The sequence below is a fragment of the Pteropus alecto genome, unplaced genomic scaffold (assembly GCF_000325575.1).
Source record: "Pteropus alecto unplaced genomic scaffold, ASM32557v1 scaffold94, whole genome shotgun sequence".
NCBI classification, from domain to species: Eukaryota; Metazoa; Chordata; class Mammalia; order Chiroptera; family Pteropodidae; genus Pteropus; species Pteropus alecto.
In genome coordinates, this window is record NW_006437736.1 from 14289627 (window position 1) to 14308041 (window position 18415).

Here is an 18415-nt window from a genome sequence, read left to right on the forward strand (position 1 = left end):
GAGCAAGAGCAACTCAATTTTGGAAGAGAAAACAAGGGTGAACCTTATGAGTAGGCAGGTGAGGCTGCTACCTCTTCAAGGTACCAAGATGGCATTTATCTCAAGTTGCCTAACTTTTACCCAATCCTTTAATTCCAACATTAAAGATCCATTGTTTGGGTTGAAATAATTCTCTCACATCAAAATGTAAGTTCCTTGTTTAAGAAGGTTGTCATTTGCTTTCACCAGGAAAAGGATAATATTAATACCTTAAAGAGTAAAAGGTTTTCAAATTTTTTTCATGGGAGGAATAAGGAAAGAAAACTAGAACATTGGAGACCTGAAATGGGGCAAGAGTAAAAAAAACGACAACAACAACAAAAAGGGGTGAATTGAATTCTGCCAATAGGGAAGAGAGTACAGAGGGAAAGAACTGGGACCAAAAACAACCCCCCAAAATTTGACTTGGGATTGTTCTTAGGGGAAAGTTATAGGGGAAAATAAGACTTATAAAGATAAGGAAAGAAAAGTTGAGGAGTGAGTAAGAAATGTTGGTTTACATATCAAGAAAAGTAAAAAAAGGTAGGGAACATAAGAACAATGAGAAACGGCAAAACGCAGGAATTTGATCTTGCAAAAGACAAGTAAGGATAATGCATGAAACTTCGCCTAGCTAGACAACTGGGCCTGAATCGGGCAGAAAAGAAAAAAGAATTTTCTGGTTAACCAAGAAGGGGCCACAACTGGAGGAGAGCAAATAAATGTGGAATGTTGGAAAATCAACAATAAAGCTGTGACGTGAAGAAGGATACGCCAGAAAATAGTGGAATAGAGAAATCTGAGCAATATTGGTATTTAGTTTTCAAAGTGGAATAAAAACATGAACTCAGGTCTTCTTACTTAAACGTAGACTAAAAAAAGGAATAACTAGACCAAAGACCTCTCTCTTGAGAAGGAAATTGGAAATTATTTTAAAACGTTTAATTTGCAATATACACAATATTGGGATTGAGGTACTTTCTGGTGGGAATGTCACCTCTCGTTCAATGTGAAGTAGGAGGATCAGGTTCATGAAGAGATTCTTACATGATTCTTAGAAACTCTGTGCTTACAGTGGCTACAATATGTATTTCATATGTCTGTCTATATACAAATACATTTACTTCTAGAGACTGGAGCATGGAGCAGAGATTACATGCTTTGGGGCTTTTCCTAACATTTCTCTAATCGGTTGTGCAAATCCCATTAAACTAAATTGCTTCTTAACTGCAAGAATCCAATCCTCAGTTAGGCATTTTCCTCAGCAATATGAAAGGAATTAACCCCCTACTGAGTGGCATTCTGTCATTAGTAACTGGTTGTCTTAACGTCCCCTCGTTCCTACTTGAATTCCATAGGCTTTTTAAGAGTTACTCAGATGGAAGGTCCATAATATATAGTTTTCCACTTACAGTGAGATTTTTGTTCTACTATATTGTGGACTGCTGTCCTAATACAATGTATTTCCCCTCTTTGAAAGCAGACATAGTTGTTGTGAATTAGAGTGCACCTGGGCTCCAAGAAACATGAACAATGAATTTAAATTTCAAGAATCGTAGAATTAAAAAAAAAAAAAATCTTAGAACTAACGTAGATTTAATCTTCTACGTTAAAGATGGGAAAATTAAACCAGAGCTTAATGAGGAAATATAACTTATCCAAGGCTACCTGGTTACTATTAGACCTAGGATAAGAATGTGGGTTGTTTAAATGTGTTTCTTTTCCTCTTTCCTATTAGGCAAACTTTATGCCTGTCTATTAAAAGTTCTGATCTGAATCCCCTTCTTAGGCCCCAAATCAGGCTATTCCAGAATCTATTGCACAATAATCTTTACGGATTTTGGTAAACGGTGAGAATGAAAGAAGTAGCAACAAATCAGGGAAACTCAGCCCAGTGATATGGTTTGACGTTAGTTGTCTAATTAACCCGTGGAGGTGGGCTAACCCCAATACTACCATAAATGAATAAGCAAATGAAACTTACTTACAAGCGCTAATTGCCAATTAGACTACTGCATCAAAAAAACACACAGAGATTCATGAGTCCAAGTTCTATACTTGGCATACTCCTCTCTCTTTAGCCTCAGCTTCTGAGTTTAGCAGAAAACAACATTTTGGGTCACTATATATCGCTGGCAGTATTATATAACTCTTGGCTGTGGAGAATTTTCTAGGAATACAAAAAATTATCATGATCTTTCTCATAAGGAGGACGTTCCAGGCAAATGTTAGGACAATCAGCAAAATAGTTAAAATAAGAGTAAAGAGGTCTATAATTTTATGGATGAGTGGGGAGTTAATCTTGGAAAAACTTGAAAAGAACCTAAATGAGTTTCTATGGCTAGCCAAAATAGACAGTAATAGCTTCTTCCACCCTAAGATCTTTCTTAGACAGATTCAGTAGTAAATGTTATTAACCTTAAATTTATTTTCCCTTGAAATTATATGTAGAATGTTTGTATATAAGCCATGTGGTCATCATTTATCTACTATGTCTACGATATTGGGAAGCATGCAAATAATATAGACTTTGTATTGTAAGTTCTGAAAAATGAGATAAATGTTATCAGTCTAGGTGAAAAATCAGAGAGTAGGGGCAAAAGCTTAATATCGCAAAAGGTTTGGTTTATGAAATGCTACTGTGTATGTGTTAGCCGACCATGATCGGACCAGGAGTTTTCTCTTCCTAGAGCATTCTCTTCCACCCACGCATTCTTTCTTCTTTCTTGTTCCTTGGTGATCACAGACCACTGGGTCTCTGCAAATGCACATTTTCACAGGGAGGAAGTCGGAAGTAGTTGGAGCGTTGGAGTCGCCTTGGGGGCAGACCAGCCATCTGACGGCAAAGCTCATCTAGAAGAGAAGCAGAACACAGTGGGATGAGAATATAGGAAGTGGAATGGTGGAGTGAAAAGGTTAGAGAGACAGATCTGAGTTAGAATCCCATCTCTGCAACTCCCTAGTTGTTTACAACTTACTAGAAAGTTTCTTAACTTTTTTAAACTTCACTTTTCTGTAAAATATGCATTAAAATACTTGCCTCAATAGTTTAGTTGTGATATTAAAATGAAATAACGTATAAAAAGTTTGTAGCACAGATGGTCAGTAAATATTAGTTTCCTTTACGTACCTAGCTTCCCATTCTTCTAATTATGAACTTATTCAACAGCCCCAAAATGAGGTCTAATCACTCAGTGTATATTCAAGTGTTTACTATGTGCACATAGCTAACTTGACTAAGTCCCCTGAGATACATAAAAGTGCCTAGAGTCCCAAATACTCATTCTCAATCTCAAGGTGCTTCCCTTGCAGGTGGCTTGCACAGACACCATGGGGGCAAGCAGAAAGTTTCCTTCTGCGAAGTTAAGTACAGCTCTTACTCAGGAACTCAGTGCAAGGCGGGCTGCTGAGTCAGAAGTGGCTTGTCTGTGGTGCCTTCACTAACCACAACCACCTTTTGGGGCTGGCGATGGGGAAGGTGAAAAGTATCTTTATTCCCACCATGAATGGTCACACACTTTCGACACTTTGAATTGTTTTTATAAAATCTTTGTACCTTCCTCTACCTCTGAAATTTCACAATGAGCAATATATATGGTTCTTGAAAGTGGTGGACTGTTTATCATGTAGCCAGTTTCTAAATGTCCAGTATATTTTAAATTTATTTATAGGCCCTTTCCAAGCGATACTGTCTCCAAATTAACTTGCATTTTAACTTTTTAGAGTTATGAACATGGCTACAGACTAGTAGAGTCTGTTATTTGTAATGATTGACTTGGCCTTTTCATCTAGAACCCCAGTGAATGACCTTCAAAGCAGCCAGAGCTTCAGAAATCTCTAACTATATGCAGGAGAGATTGGGAGTTACAATCTACTTGGAAAGAGATCTGGGGTTACTTTTCTTAGGATTATGTTTCTATATTAAGCATATTGCCTCACTTAGATCACTTATTTGAGGTAACTTGGTAGACCAGGGACCGAAGGAGGTTAAAGGGTGACCAAGAGCCCTACTCCAAAGCCAGATCTTGATCCGTTAACATTATGTCCTCATTTACCTCCTTTATAACTGTCCCTCCCTCCACTAAAAACACAGACATCATCTTACCTTTCATAACTTCATGTTCTTTACAGACAAGACGGGAGCAGATTTCATTGTTGATGATGTACATACGTCGTAAACTGCCAGAGTCCCAATATCATGGTTAAGGACAGAGACAGAAAAAAAACATTGAGAAGGAGAACTAGCCTAGGCCTAGGATGCTTCTTCAACTCCTGTATTCCCCATTAATGGATCTCCTTAAGTACTTCAGACTTCTTCTCCCCTGCCCCTTCCCCCCAGAGGTAGAGGGGATGGGATGGTATTAATTACTCTTCTTAGAGACACTTTTGCATATTCCACCCATGGTCAAGCTTAATACTCCTCTCTACTATTTTCTACCTTCGGACTTGGATCTTTCATTTCAGCCTTTTTTTCTATGAGGTAATAAATCCATGTGTTTCCCTCGTGAGTACCCAGTCCTCACTTTCATTTGCCCTCTAGCACCTAGACTTGTCAGTCAGCCTGTTCTCTGTATGCCTCAATCTAGACTATGGGTTCTAGCTGGCACCTTTAGGAATAGCTGAGAGCGTTATGCTAAAAACTTTTGCCCCTTCAAAGACTGAAATTCCTTAGTGGGTACTCATTACATAGTTACTGATATGAAAACACTATTATGGAAGATGCTCTCTGGATATTCTGGGATTCTTTACCTGGTGAAACATAACTGATGAACGCATTGCTTGACTGGCCGATGCACAGAGTAGAGTCTTGTGCAAGCAAATTTCTCATCCCGGCACTCTGAAGAAGCCGGATACAAAAAAATAGGGAGAGGCATAACAAACAGGAGAGGTATAAACAAAAGATTAAAGCTATGGAGGAGGAGAGATAGAGTGGAAAAAACATACAAAGCAGTCTCCACAGAGGATCATTGTAAGTTGGGGCATTTCCTTTCTGCTCACCAAAACAGAGTAATAGAAAATTGACTACAATGAAATTTAGGTGTTTTCCTACCTGTAACAGAAGTGGCTAAAATTATCTATGAGGGTTCTTCTAGGAAAAAGTCCTTCTAGGGTTATACGGGTGGCAATATGAAATGTCAACTTGAAGTGCTGATAATCTTGTTCCGAAGAACGAGAACTCTAAAGTGGGTTACTAGTTCTTTCTTCCAGTAGTTTTTAACCTTAGCTCCACATCAGAATTATCAGTACATTAGAGAAAGCAATTTTAGCCATGACATCTATAGCAATATTGAGTCCTTGCAGTCACTTCCCAACCCACTAACCACAAATAAAGTCCAAAGGGAGTTTAGGAAAAGGATTGTTTCAGGATGATATGACAGTGGCCCAATCTTTTCACCGTGACTTTTAGGAGAGGAACTTAAAAAAAAAAAACACAAAAAAACCCCAACCAACCAAACAAACAAACAAAAAAAACAGAGAGAGAGAGGGAAGAAGAATAAAGGATACCAAAAGTATTCTTTGAGAAAGAATTGGATATAAACTAGATACACCCCAAAAAACAAAGGGGTAAGGAATCCTCAGGAAGAAAAAAAAAAGCATAAGAAAAAGACATGCAAAACATAATCATACCTCCAGTGGTATTTCTATCATTGGCCAGGGTTGGAAGGCAGAAATTTTATTAGTTATTACTATATTTTAGAAGCCATTGCTTCTCTGTCATGTTACCTCACTTGAGACCCATGTGAAGCACCCATATAGATAGGAAACAAATGAGTTGATATCTCTTTTAGTAACTTCTAAAAGAAAACCACATAATGATTTGATCCATGCAATTGAAGAGATTTAGAAATTGGGATGAGAAATATGATTTTTGCCTTTCTCTCCTAGAGAGTTGAGAAATGTATCTATCTGCATTGTTGATGATAGCAAATTGAGTAAGGGCACAAAGCAAAGAGTCATATATTCAGAAGAGCTTCACCTTAGAGCTAAAGAGAGAAGATTTTTATCCTGTAGAAGCTCTTCTTCAAGAAAAATATTCTTCTCTTTAAATTAGATACATTGTCATGGATTCTTTGATTAAAATTATTTGGTAAAGAATAGTAAGGGTCATAGCATAGCCATAGCTGAAACTAACTTAGGGGCAGATTGAAAATGGGCCTAATTTTGCAGAAGAGAACAAATTAAGGAGTAAGTTGAATCTTGAGGGAATAGACTAACCATGGGAGTTACCTGTAAAAATGTCATTGGAAGAGTTAGTAGGACACCATAGGAAGTGTGCCAGGTGATGTCTATCCCATGGTTTCAATTGCAGATTTATATGCTGAGAATTCTCAAACTTAATACTTCTTGTTAAGATCATGCCTCTAAGCTCTAGACCTATAAACCTAATTGCCATTTTTGGAAGATTTCATTGATTTTTCAAAGTTCCTTCAAATCCAACATATCTCGAACTTACTTATCTTTACCTTCGATTCAAATTGTTCTTCAGCGAATGGGGCTACCACCCATCCAATAGCCACCATCTACCCTATAGAAAACTGAACATCATCTCAACAGTCTTCTCTTCCTTACAGCTCCCATTGAATTCTCACTACCTCTACCTTAGCTCAGGGCGTCATCTTTTATTTGGATTACTGTAACATCATCCTCATTGGTTTTCCAACTCACAAATCTGATTAGAAGTTTCCTTTGCAAAAACTATTCTCTGAATGAGTTTCATTTCCATCCTGAGCCTTTGCCCACATTCTTTACCTAAAAGCTCTTCCCTCTTCTATTCATTTGATTCATTTCTACTTGTCTTTCAAGAAGCAACTTCGTCAATGTGCCATCTAGAAAAGCCTATCCTAAGCCCCAACACTGGATATAGTCAAGGACTCCTTTTGAGTCTTCATAGCTTCCTTTGTTTATCCTGATAACAGCATTTTGTGAAACTAAATACAGTTATCTGTTCATTTGTCTATCTTTTCTGTTAAACAAAAGGTATCTAGTAGAAGAAAATCAGTTTTGTTCACCTTTATATTCCTGGCACCTAAGTAGCAGGTTTTCAGTAAATATTTGTGAAAAATAATCTAGTTTCTGTCTCATTTTATCATGTCCTACCACTTATTCTTTGTAGTTTTTGGCCCTAATCATTCAAAAAACTCAGTTTCCCCGATATGCCATGCTCTATTTTGCTTTTATATCTTTGAACACACTATTTTCTTGGCTGGAATGTACATCCCACACTTGACTTCCTGGCTTGCTCTAATTTTTCTTTCAAGATTCAACTCAATCATTACTTCTTCTGGAAAGTCTTCCTTTATCTTCTCATGTATTTCTTTGTTTATATGTCATGCCTTTACTCATCTAGTCATGGAAACTTTGGAAGATCACGTCTCAATGTTTTGTATATTAAACACCTAGCACACAATTCTGCTTGTTAGGGGATCAAAAATGTCATTAATTTAAATTTAACTGTTGGAAGAAAGTGCTATATACACTGTAACCCTGTCTACTTAAGATCCTTCACCAGCTAGCTGTGCTGCCTTCCATGACGGGCTCTGGGGGAAGCCCAGAATGGCCCCAGTGGCCCTGGGATCCCGGAACTGAACTCACCCAGGTCATCTGTGGAAGGCTCAATATCAGCCAGAACTGAAAAAGCACAAAACAGAAGGTGTGAGGAGGGCTTTGAATTGGCAAGGGGGAAGGCAGAGTAAAAAAAAGGAGAATGGAGCTATGAGGCTCAAATTCAAGGCTATGGCTGGCTGGGTTTGTGTATTATGTCCAATGGAATAGAGTTAATTGAAATAATTGTGAATATCTTTTGAAGACTCTTTGGCCTATTAATGTTATACTAATTTCCATAAGCTTTATCATTAATGCCTTATAGTAGCTATTAATCCACTTTCTTTCCTCTTTTTAGAAGAGTAGGAGGCCTCTCTTTCCTTTTATCCCACTGTCACTGAACAACAGGCCCACAATCCCTCTATCCCATCCCCAGAAATAAAAATATAGGATTAATTCAAGAGCTGAAGTAAATATTGTGAATATTAATAAGAATCATGCCAGTTTTTTTTTTTAAAAGAACTGTAGTAAAACTTAACCTGTTTCATCTGTAGAGGGCTCATTTACCAGATCTGCAATGATACAACACAGAGAATGAAAAATGCAGGTAGGAAAAGTAGAAAAGGAAGTAGGATATGGAATGGTGATCTAAAAGAAGGGTCAAGGTGAAAGAATGTGGACTATGGGGCCAATATAAGAGACATCACAGAAGGAAGTAGTGGAGAGAAGATTGGGCATATTTCAGCATCAGCGGCATGTAAGATAGACAATTAGGTGTTACATGAGCTCAGAGTGCCCACCAACCTTTCTAGTCTTCATTTCTCTTTGTACAGACATCATCCTCAATCCTTCTATCCCCAGTATGAAAGCAAAGAAATAAAGAAAGGGTAGCTTACTAGGATCTTCTGTGAATGTTTCTGGAGTCGCTTGAGTCACATTGACTAAATTGAAAAAAGTCAGAAAACATTTTTGGAGCATTCTGTTTATTCCTCCCACCCTGCACTCAGTAAGTAAAAGTGTCTAGCACAGCCACCAATACATAGTATCCCACATTTATTTTTCATTATTTGCTCCCCAGCTTAAGTCCTTTCCCCTGTAACCCAAACAAATGTCACATTTTCCTACTTCCACGAATATACCCATACAGTCCTAGCCCAGAGCATTCTTTTTCCTTTGTATTATCTAGAGGAATGAATGAACTACATGCCCGTCAGGCACCCTTTTCTCAGTGAGACCAATTTAGCATTGGACTGCAGGAATAACTCACATTATTTTATTGTCCTAACAGATAATGAATATATTTAGCTAATTTGAATTTTCTATGTGCCAGGCACTGTTTAAATTCCTGTTTTAAAAGATTAAAAAAACCTGAGCATCAGGAGAATAAATAATTTACCTAAGGTCAGAGAGCTTGTTAATAAATGCAGCGGATTGAGGACCTCTTTGCAATGATTATTCAAAATGAAAATTACCTTTACCACTGATTTTGCTATTTACAATTTTGATGCAATTAGGTATCAGTCTGCTGATATGCTTATATATTAGAGTGTTCACAAAAGGTGATGTCGATAATTTTATAAGGATCAGTGAGAAGTGGGGTGAAGAGAGAGGAAGGGAAATGCCAGTGTTAGTAGAGAATGCCTTGCAGTTGATCATTGGAAAATAAAGGCAAGAAGAGAAGACATAAAAATAGTGCAGGTTTTAAAGTGAAATCTATTAGGATAAACCAAGAAAACTGTATCTGAAACGATAAATAATAGCACTTCTAGAACTACTTGTCTCGACTTCAAAAAGCAAAATAACAAAGCAACGTTAACATTTAAACAGCAAACGTACCTTCTCTAATTATCCTTCGCTGTAGAAAGCTTATGGCCATAGTCTATTTTACCCGCTAGGGGTCGGCAAATCCCTGCAGTTTGCTTTGACTTTTTTTTTTCTTTTTAACTTCTGAGTCTAAACGTCAGATTTAAATCGGGTGAGAATAGCATTTTTGTAAAGCACATCAGAGTTGTTGATCTTTATAGTAGAGGCAAGACACAATTAAATATTATGAGGGAATTTCCCCTGCTTACCTCATCCTTTTTTTTAAAAAAAATTCCAAACAGACAGATCATCAGATCTGACGATAGAGCCTTTTTATCTTTAACACTCAGTATAAACTTTCTTTTTTTCAGAACAAATTTTGAAAAAAGGAATCCAAGTCTGTTTCAATGCCACAGGATATTTTTTAAAAATGCACTGACCTGAGTCATTCCAGGGACTGTGAGGTGGGGAGAAGAGCCTCTCCCGGGTGTGACCCAATCTGGCCCCGTTTCCCTTTCTCTTTAGCCACATTCCAGTCTGGCCACTCACAGAAACAGAAGTGAAGCGGTGGGTGCGCAAAGGGGTTGAGGGGGTCTCTTAGCTGTCTCCTGAGGATTTCAGGCAGAGTACTGCTCTTCTGGATATCCCCGTTTACCCACCTTTTCTATGCACTACCACCATATAAACGCTTACCTAGGATTCATGAACGTTCTCTGAAAAATAATCTTAAGAAGACATGTGCATCATATCTTAAAATATTTCCGGTAGAAAAGTACCACAAAGTCATAAAATAGGACTGGACCTTACCCAGCCCCGAGAAATAAATTCAGATTTTTAGTTTTGCTAGTATTGAAACTCGATCAAAGTTCAGACACGTGGGGATTCAGACCTATTTACTCACAACAGAGAAAAAAAAGAAGTCTTTATTTCTATATTTTTATCTTCTGTTCCAGGACACAGAGTAAGAAATTGTATCATGTCCCAGTGTACACAAAACTGAAACAAGTTTAAAGATAATACTTTATTCTTGCAATGTACTTGCATGTACTTTATTTTAGTCTATCCTAACTCATTAACGAATACCAATTGTGACCCACTAATTTGATTGAATGACCCATTAATGGATTACATACTGCTGTGCTCACAAGGATTGGGCAAAGCAAGAGATAAATTGTAATTATGTTCAATGTCCGGAGGCAGAGCGGAGATGTTGATTGGAATTCTCTTCATTAAGCTGAAGGAAGTAGTCCTTTGGAAGCCAGATCTTTTGGGCTCTGTTCAGTTGTGCCATAATTTCGCTGTAGTGCTGAGATGACTTCTCATCCTGTCTTTGCGTTTTAGTTTCTCTACTGTTACATGGATAGGCAAATGCTTTCTGTTAGGATTAGTGGGCATTTTCTGAGCAAGGTAAGAGATGTATAGAGGAGAGTGGAAGCAGGAGATAAGCATAGAAAAGGTCTTGGGAAAAGTATTTCAGTAGATTAAAAAAAGACAAGAAGGTTTTATGAAAGAGATGAGAGGACTGTGGAAACTGGTGAGTTAGATCTTATTTTCTCACACCTTGGCAACACATCTCTGTTATATTACCGATTCTTGAACTCTGACCCTTCAGCTATATTACCCTGATAAGAACCCCAAGAGAGCCCAGACCAAGGGTTCACCTACCTTCTCCTTGACTGTTGACCCCTAGAGGTGTCCGATCTGTAACAAAGGAGGGAGAAAAAGGATGTAAGTGACTCCAGCTCCATATCCCATAAAGCTTTTCATGGGATGAACCAGAAAATAATGGGCAAATGATTGTACTTTATCTTTTATTGTTAGATAGCTCAATACAAAAAAATCTCAGATCATTAGTGCTACACACAAATGTGGAAACACTCAAGAAAGTCAACAAATTATTGACAACAAACCCCTACTCTGTTACGCCCTGACTCAGGATGACCTCTCGCCCTCATTCCCAACCAGAAGGAATGAGGTCCTGTTCCACAGAGAGGGCCAGCAGCCCTTTGTAATGTGTCCTGTCCTTCTATCCCCATAGCCATCCCACTAGCTATGCTACTGAACAAGGCAAAAAGATTTTCTCACAGTGTGTATCTGGCAGAATGAGAAAAATAAATAGAGTAGGAGTTTTTTGAAATCCAAGGATTATTTTCTGTGGCTAATCTTCTTGCTAGCTTCTGTGAAATCTGTGAAGATAATTTTTCTTTTGTCTGTAGATTTGATACATAGTTTTGGTGTGCATGTGAATATATTTATGTGTATGCTGGTGCTAGTGTTTGTTAGGTGTTAGTGTATATCTTCCCACTGTTTTCCTACAGTATTTAAATTTTGGTCCATTTTCTTATTAGGTGGTTTCTCTATGTTTGTGTATGGATTTGTATATCAGCTTCTTTTTCTTTGGTATTTGTTTACTTGAATATTTACGTGTGTGACCTTCTATTGGTTAATATGTATTCGTGTGTATCTTCATTTCTCCCTAGTTTTATAACTCTCAGGATACCTTTTCTCAAGTCTGAGGTCATCTCTATCCACATCCCTGTCCTTTTCTTCTTTAACAAAATCTGTTCCTTCTCTTTCAATAGCAGTTCTAGAATTCAACAGCAAGCATCTCTCCCTCATTTCCCCTTCAACATCCTTCCATTCCATTTTCTCACACACACCTCCAGACACATGTATAGCTGAGAAACTGTCATTTTAGGGAGAAAAGAATAAAGGTAGGGACTCACCCGAGGGAATGATGAGTGCGGTGAGAAACAGCAGCACCTTGGGTTCCAAGAGCAGCATATCTGACAGGTGGAGGGGAGAGCAGAGATTGTAATGGTCAGGGACAATCAGCATTTCAGGTCCGGGAAGGATGTCTGTGGCCCATCGCTTTGTCTTCCCAGGAACTTTCCTGGTCCTTCATGTGGCTCAAATCCTTTCTCTCTCCTTACTTTTCGCTCAACATTTATTTCTCCTTCAAATTCTATTCTTTGATCACAACATTATTCTTACTCTCATTACTCTTCTACCAAGTTGGAGGAAGTTTTATATTGTAAATGGTCCGTGTTTATCCCTACACTGTCCTAGGGTCTAATCTTCTTTTTTGATATCTGTGACTTGGTTATATCATTTGCTCATCTTGGTGTCTTTTTTCATTTGAATTTCATGAATAGTTGGGATATTTGCTCAATTCTAAGTTCAATGGCATGCCCCATCGCCCCCCTCCAGCCCTTCAATGCATACATACACACGCACGCACACGTACACATATACACACTCCCTTTGTTTATTTAGGGTTTTATACAATCAAACAACTCACTGTCTATGGTCCTCTGCTCTTTCCACCGAGTCCTTTGGCTGCTGACTGTGTCTCTCTCCTTCTCACGCTATTCCTACTTTGGCTGGAGATTAAGATGAACAGGGCCACTCCCTGGGAAGGACTTCAAATTTGGCCTTCTGAAACAATGAGATGAGGGAGAGCGAGGGAGAGAGCAAGAGAGAGAGAGAGAGAGAGCACGGGAGAGAGAGAAAGCCAGGCTAGAGTAGTGCAATGAGGCTGAAATGAGAAGGGGGATGGGAATTTTCAGTCACTCACACCCTCATTCCAAAGGTTGTGACCACACTGGTGAAAGATACTGCTGCTCCCTAGAAGGACTGGCCCAAGCTCATGTATGCCTTTCTTCCATGAGCCTATTTTCCCTCTCGAAATCTGGCTCCAGCACCACCCCCTTCCCTGGCGTTCCTTCTTATTTAAATAGTTCAGTCTCATCCTTGGAATGTTTTCCTGCACATCACCAGAATCTGTTTCTATCTCTCACTGTCTTCCATTTTTGATTTTTTTCTCCATTTTCTCACTTTTATTCTTTTTTGACATTCATTTCTTTAACAGCAAATTCCTTTGTCTACCTGCATTTCTCTTCTTTGCCTCTTTCTTGACCCACACATTGACTCTTGTTTTTTTCTTCCCCTAGAAATTCTATTTATTCCCACATCCAAGTAAACACAGATATCATATGAGTTTTGTCTAAAAGGAGGCCTGTCTGTTTTAGGGTTAGAAAAAGTTGATGAATACAGTACCCTTGAAATCCTTTTGAAGTGTGGAGAAGCCACGCTTCACGCCGGCTGTATTCTGTCTCTTGGCTTTGTTTAAGCTTACGCTAAGAATCTTGGTTTCATAAAGACAAAATGCCATAAGGCCCAGAGAAAACTGAGAGCCAAGTTTACTCTGTGTGACTTATTTTTCACCAGTACTTTTCCTCATATCGTGTAATATGTAGATAACACTTTCTGGGATTCCAAGAGTTTTAAAGACTTTGTATTTACTCTTATTCATAGAAACCCTAGTAGATTATTAAAATATCTCCACTTTGGAGAGAATCGACGTCAATTATAGAAATTCAAATCTGAGAAGCGGTTGACCTTACGTGCATTAGAAGTGTGTGAGTTTCAAGTTACCTGTTAGCTCCCGTAGACTACATTGTGTATCTCTCTGATGAGCTAAATTAGAAAAGAGTGTAAGGTAGACAGAGAGCGCAGATAATATTAATAAATTACAGACTAGAAGAAAAAAGAGTAAATGGTGGAAGGAAAGGAGGAAGGAAGAGGGGAAGGAAGGAAAGAAGGAAGAAAAGAAGGAAGAAAACTAGCTGGCTGTCTAGTTGGGAGGAAGGGAGAATAGTGAACATAATAAGAAATAAGAAAATAACACCTGGTTCCTCTGAGATACATGGATTCTGGTCAGTCCCTAGAACAAATCTGAGTACAAAGACCAGCTCTTCCTGATCTGCTTGGCCCAGAACTTGCTCTTCTCCCATCTGCTCTGCAGCAAGAGTGCAGAGGCTGGAAAACAGATGTGATTCCAGTCTGGGGAGAATCGGGGAAAGAAAAGGCAGAGAGTGGTGGGGAGTGGGGGGGAGAAACAAACAAAAAAAAAGCAGATGCAAAGCAGACCTAAGGCAGGACGTATAACAAAGAGCCTAGAGCAACAATCATGTTTTCCATGAAACTCAGACAGATGGAGAAACTGAACTCAGGCCAATCGTTTGGCAGGGAGAGCAATGACCTCAATCTGCTGGCCAAACTGGAGCTGTGGCGTAGGAAAGCCTCCCCAGGCAGTAGGAGGGGGCGCTCTCCTGGGGTCCTGGGAGGGAGTCTGAAGTTAAGGCAGTGAAAATGGAACAGAATGTTCAGAGCAAGGCAGGGGGAGAAGAAGGCAGGCATGGAGTGAAGGAGAAAGGAGAGGAAGCAAGGCGGGAACTGGTATAAGAGCAGTAACCACCATCAATTCTCACTGGGCTTAATGAACATACAAGAATGTAGTTTGTTTTCAAAGTAATTTGGTTAATTTTTTTCTTTCTTGACAGCTATGGTGGCCCCTTTTTTTCTAGTGTAACTCCTCATTTGTTTTAGATCCCTAGGTTTGGAGAAACTCAGATTGACTTTGCTCAAGGTGATTTGGTCAGCCTCTGTTCTGTTACACTATCAGTTTATCATTGAATTACATGAAGTCATAATCAGCACCACTAATAGTCAAAAATGAACAACCGTCATCCACAAATGTGAGGCATGTAATTTCTGGAGGTTCTCGCTAACGGTGGGGAAAAACTCTCAGGGCCACAGAACTCCCATCAAACACGGGCTGGATCTCCTGTGGGTGGAGAGCACTTTCCCCAACAGTATGAAAGTCCTCCATGGAAATGACTGGCAGGTGCAGAAGAGACTTAACGAAGGCAATCTAATGTTGGAGATACCTAGGAAAATTTTAGTTGTCAAAAAAGGTCTCCAAGCAAAGTGGGCAAAGATGGGCAAAGTGCAAGGAAAGGGAACGGAGGCAGCGATTCGAGACAGCACACTGGGTTTATTCATCTGTTTATTGGCCTGTAAAGAATACACCCATTAGCTGAAAGCCTCTGGGCAAATGTACAGAAACATTATTACTACAGTCCAATCCAACTAAATTAAATCCAGGGCCTAAACACATGCACACACACAAAATTTCCATAAAAGGAAGGAAAAGAAGGGAGGAGGGTTATATGAACTGGGGGAGGGGGAAGGGAGAGAGAAAGCAGTGTGTATAGTGGAATGAAGCAATAAAGTAGTGACAGTCAAACCTAAAAGTTGGATTCATCGCAGGACTTAGGAGCCAGCCAACACACATCCTCAGAAAACTTGGGCCAGGGAGAACTTCCCGCTTCTTACTACCCCATACCTGCTATAACACACTGTTCTTCATGCCTCTGTGCATGACTCTTCCTGTTCCTTTTTTTTCCTGAGATATCCTTTTCCCAACTCCAGTAAACAAATGTTGATATGTACATTAAAACCCAGCTTAGAAGTTGCCTCTTCCCAGAGAACTTTTGGTCCCCTCTGCTTCTGAAGAGTTAATCTTTCCCTCTACTGAGCTACCTCTTTATTTTTATACTTATGTCATTAATTGTATTATGTTCTTTCTTTTACACGTTCATATTCCAAATTAGACTGAGAGTTCCTGATTGCAAAGGCTAAGTGTTACTCATCTCCAGCTGATGTAATGATTAGCACATAACTCAAAATTGGGCCATTTGAATTGAGTTGAGATGAAGATTTGAAATAGTAACTTTCTATCTCGAGGTTAAACATTTAAAAACAGAGTCAAATTCAAAGAAGTAGAGGATAAAGTTTTAGAGAAGGTAGTTTGAGAGTACAGGTAGGGGAACAACTAGGCCAATGTATTGAAGCAATAGGAGGGTAACAGAATGAAAGGAAGTAGGCAATGGTTATTTCAGAAAGGGAAGAATTTTAGCAGGAAGGCTGTAATTAAAATCGGTGCATATAAAACATATGTAACTTATACCTACAATAATTAGTCCTTTTGTTTCATCATTCTGCTTTGTGTCAATTTTCTGATAGCACTAGTGGTCTTGCATTGTCACACCCACACATTCTCTTGACCATGCACATGTGAAATGCTTGATATGAGTTCCAGATTCTGTTAAGGTTCCTGAAATGGAACCCACAATAAAAAGTTTGAATAACCAATAAAATGGGCTACACACTAACAAAATAGGACAAATACTAGAAATTCATTAACAGTTAGGAAATCTCCATCTGCCCAATCTGGCTTTAAACAAACAAAAACAGAGAAAGTCTGAAATTTGCAAATATGGAAAAAACCCAGGGAAGTTTATATTTACACAATTATTAGCAAATGTATACAATTATTAATAATAATAATAGCTAATGTAGCTATTCAATTTAGTACCTTTATATGATTAATACATATTTATATTTTTATAGATTATATGTGCCTAGGCAGGCTGCAAAATGGCCCTGAGTGATCCCCTTGTATAATCCTCTCCCCTTGAGTGTGGGATGAATTTAGGGACTACTAGCAAATAGAATGCAGCAGACACAATGGGGTGTATCTTCCCAGATTAGATAACAAAGACTCTGGCTTCTAGTTCTGGGCTTCTCTCCTAATCTCTTGCTTGCTTGTTTGCTCTGAACAAAGCCAGCTGCCATGATGTGAGCTACTCTATAGAAATGCTCATGTGGCAAGAACAGCCAGCAACCTAAGGCCTGCCAAAAGCCGTGTGAATGAACTTGGGAGTGGATCCTCTCTCAGTGGGGCCTTGAGAGGACAGCAGTCCCAGCCAACACCTTAACTATATAGCTCGTGACACACCCTGAGCCAGAGGTATGCAGTTAAGCTGTGCTTGGATTTCTAAAGAACAAAAACCTTGGGAAAGGGGTTGTCTTAAGCTGCTAGATAACTAATATGTCCTATAACTACAATACTGTATATATTATCTATTATATGAACATAATAACATTTATAACTATATAGTATATAATGTTATGATATTGATATAAGATATTAATATAAGACTATAAATTAGCTATTATGTTACCTATTATATTATTAACAGTAGTTAATAATATAACATTAATATAACATGTTTATGGAATACTTAAAATATACCAGGCACTGTGCTAAAAAAGAAATATGGTTTCCTTTGAAATTAGTACATTCATGAGAAAGCATAGAGAAAAAAGAGCTGAGAAGAAAGAAGAGATAAGGGAGAAGGGAGAGATGGACAATAAAATAAGAAGGAAAAAAAGAGGGAGGGAGAAACAGAAAGGGTGGAAGAAAGCATGAGAACTCAGGTGGAATCACAGAGTGACCCTTTAATACTATGAATCAAATCTTTAATAATTTAGTACTACGACTTACTTGAAATGTAGAAAATCTGTCAAGGGACCATAGAATTAAACAATTATAAAATCTAGTTTGTAAGAAGAAACTAAAGGAATTTAAGTTATTTTGCCTGGAGAAGAAAATCTGAATGAGGAATTTAATAATTTTAATATTTTGAAGATTTTGGTAACTTTATATTTACCATTTCCACATAAATTAGGACAAAATAAAAATAAATTTAACCTGGAGCTTAGTTTAAATTATATCTTGGAGTGACTGCTTGAACAAATTACCATGAATAATTAAAATTCATTTATTCATTCAACAAACATGGGAAACTTCCTATACTCCAGCCATTCTGTTATAGGCATTTGGAATGTAGCAAAAATAAAACAGACAACATTTTGCCTTTATATTGCTTATAGAGTATATTGCTTATACAGTTTTCTAAGGAAAGCTGTAGAAATCATTTCTTTGGTGATAGACCTTCTTGCTAGTAACTTGGCATTGGTATATTCTAGAAACAGAATAAAAGGTTGGATGATTAATAAAAGTTGGAACTGGGTTTCATCACAGTGAAATTGGAATTTGCTTGTTGTTCAGTGAAGTCATCTACACCTTTAAAATTCTTTGATAGAAGAGTGAAGGAAGCTTTTGTAGCTGTCCTGAGAATGGCGAGGCAGAAGCCCAGTGCTACTCTTTCAAACACTATGTACTGACTGATTATCATAAAACTTTGATATCTTTCCACTCCCAGTTTCCTTAAGAGCGTTTTAACAAACCATACCAAAACTTACTGATTTGAAAGAACAACAATTTATTATTTTCCACAATTTTGTATGTCGATCAGGCAGTAATTCTGCTATATGCGGTGTTGGCTGAAAGAGCAGGAAT

At 38.3% G+C, this 18415-nt stretch overlaps 1 protein-coding gene across 12 annotated transcripts; it reads right to left on the reverse strand.

Annotated features, from left to right (window-relative positions):
* Positions 1-926: 926 nt before the first annotated feature.
* Positions 927-13003, reverse strand: MFAP5 (microfibril associated protein 5). Of its 12 annotated transcripts, XM_015591462.2 has the most exons (10): positions 12941-13003; positions 12665-12801; positions 12090-12149; positions 11029-11064; positions 8457-8501; positions 8100-8132; positions 7612-7647; positions 4768-4855; positions 4124-4197; positions 927-2871 (listed from the first exon to the last, which is right to left on the reverse strand). In XM_015591462.2, exons 3-10 carry the CDS (start codon positions 12145-12147, stop codon positions 2759-2761), a joined length of 483 nt encoding a protein of 160 aa, XP_015446948.1. In that variant the 5' UTR covers positions 12148-12149; positions 12665-12801; positions 12941-13003; the 3' UTR covers positions 927-2758. The 12 variants fall into 12 exon arrangements, with proteins under 12 accessions (XP_015446948.1, XP_024904575.1, XP_024904578.1 ...); XM_025048807.1 differs by lacking the exons at positions 8100-8132; positions 12941-13003 and having other exon boundaries at positions 12665-12914; XM_025048810.1 differs by lacking the exons at positions 11029-11064; positions 12090-12149; positions 12665-12801; positions 12941-13003 and adding exons at positions 9397-9513; positions 9804-9882.
* Positions 13004-18415: the final 5412 nt, after the last annotated feature.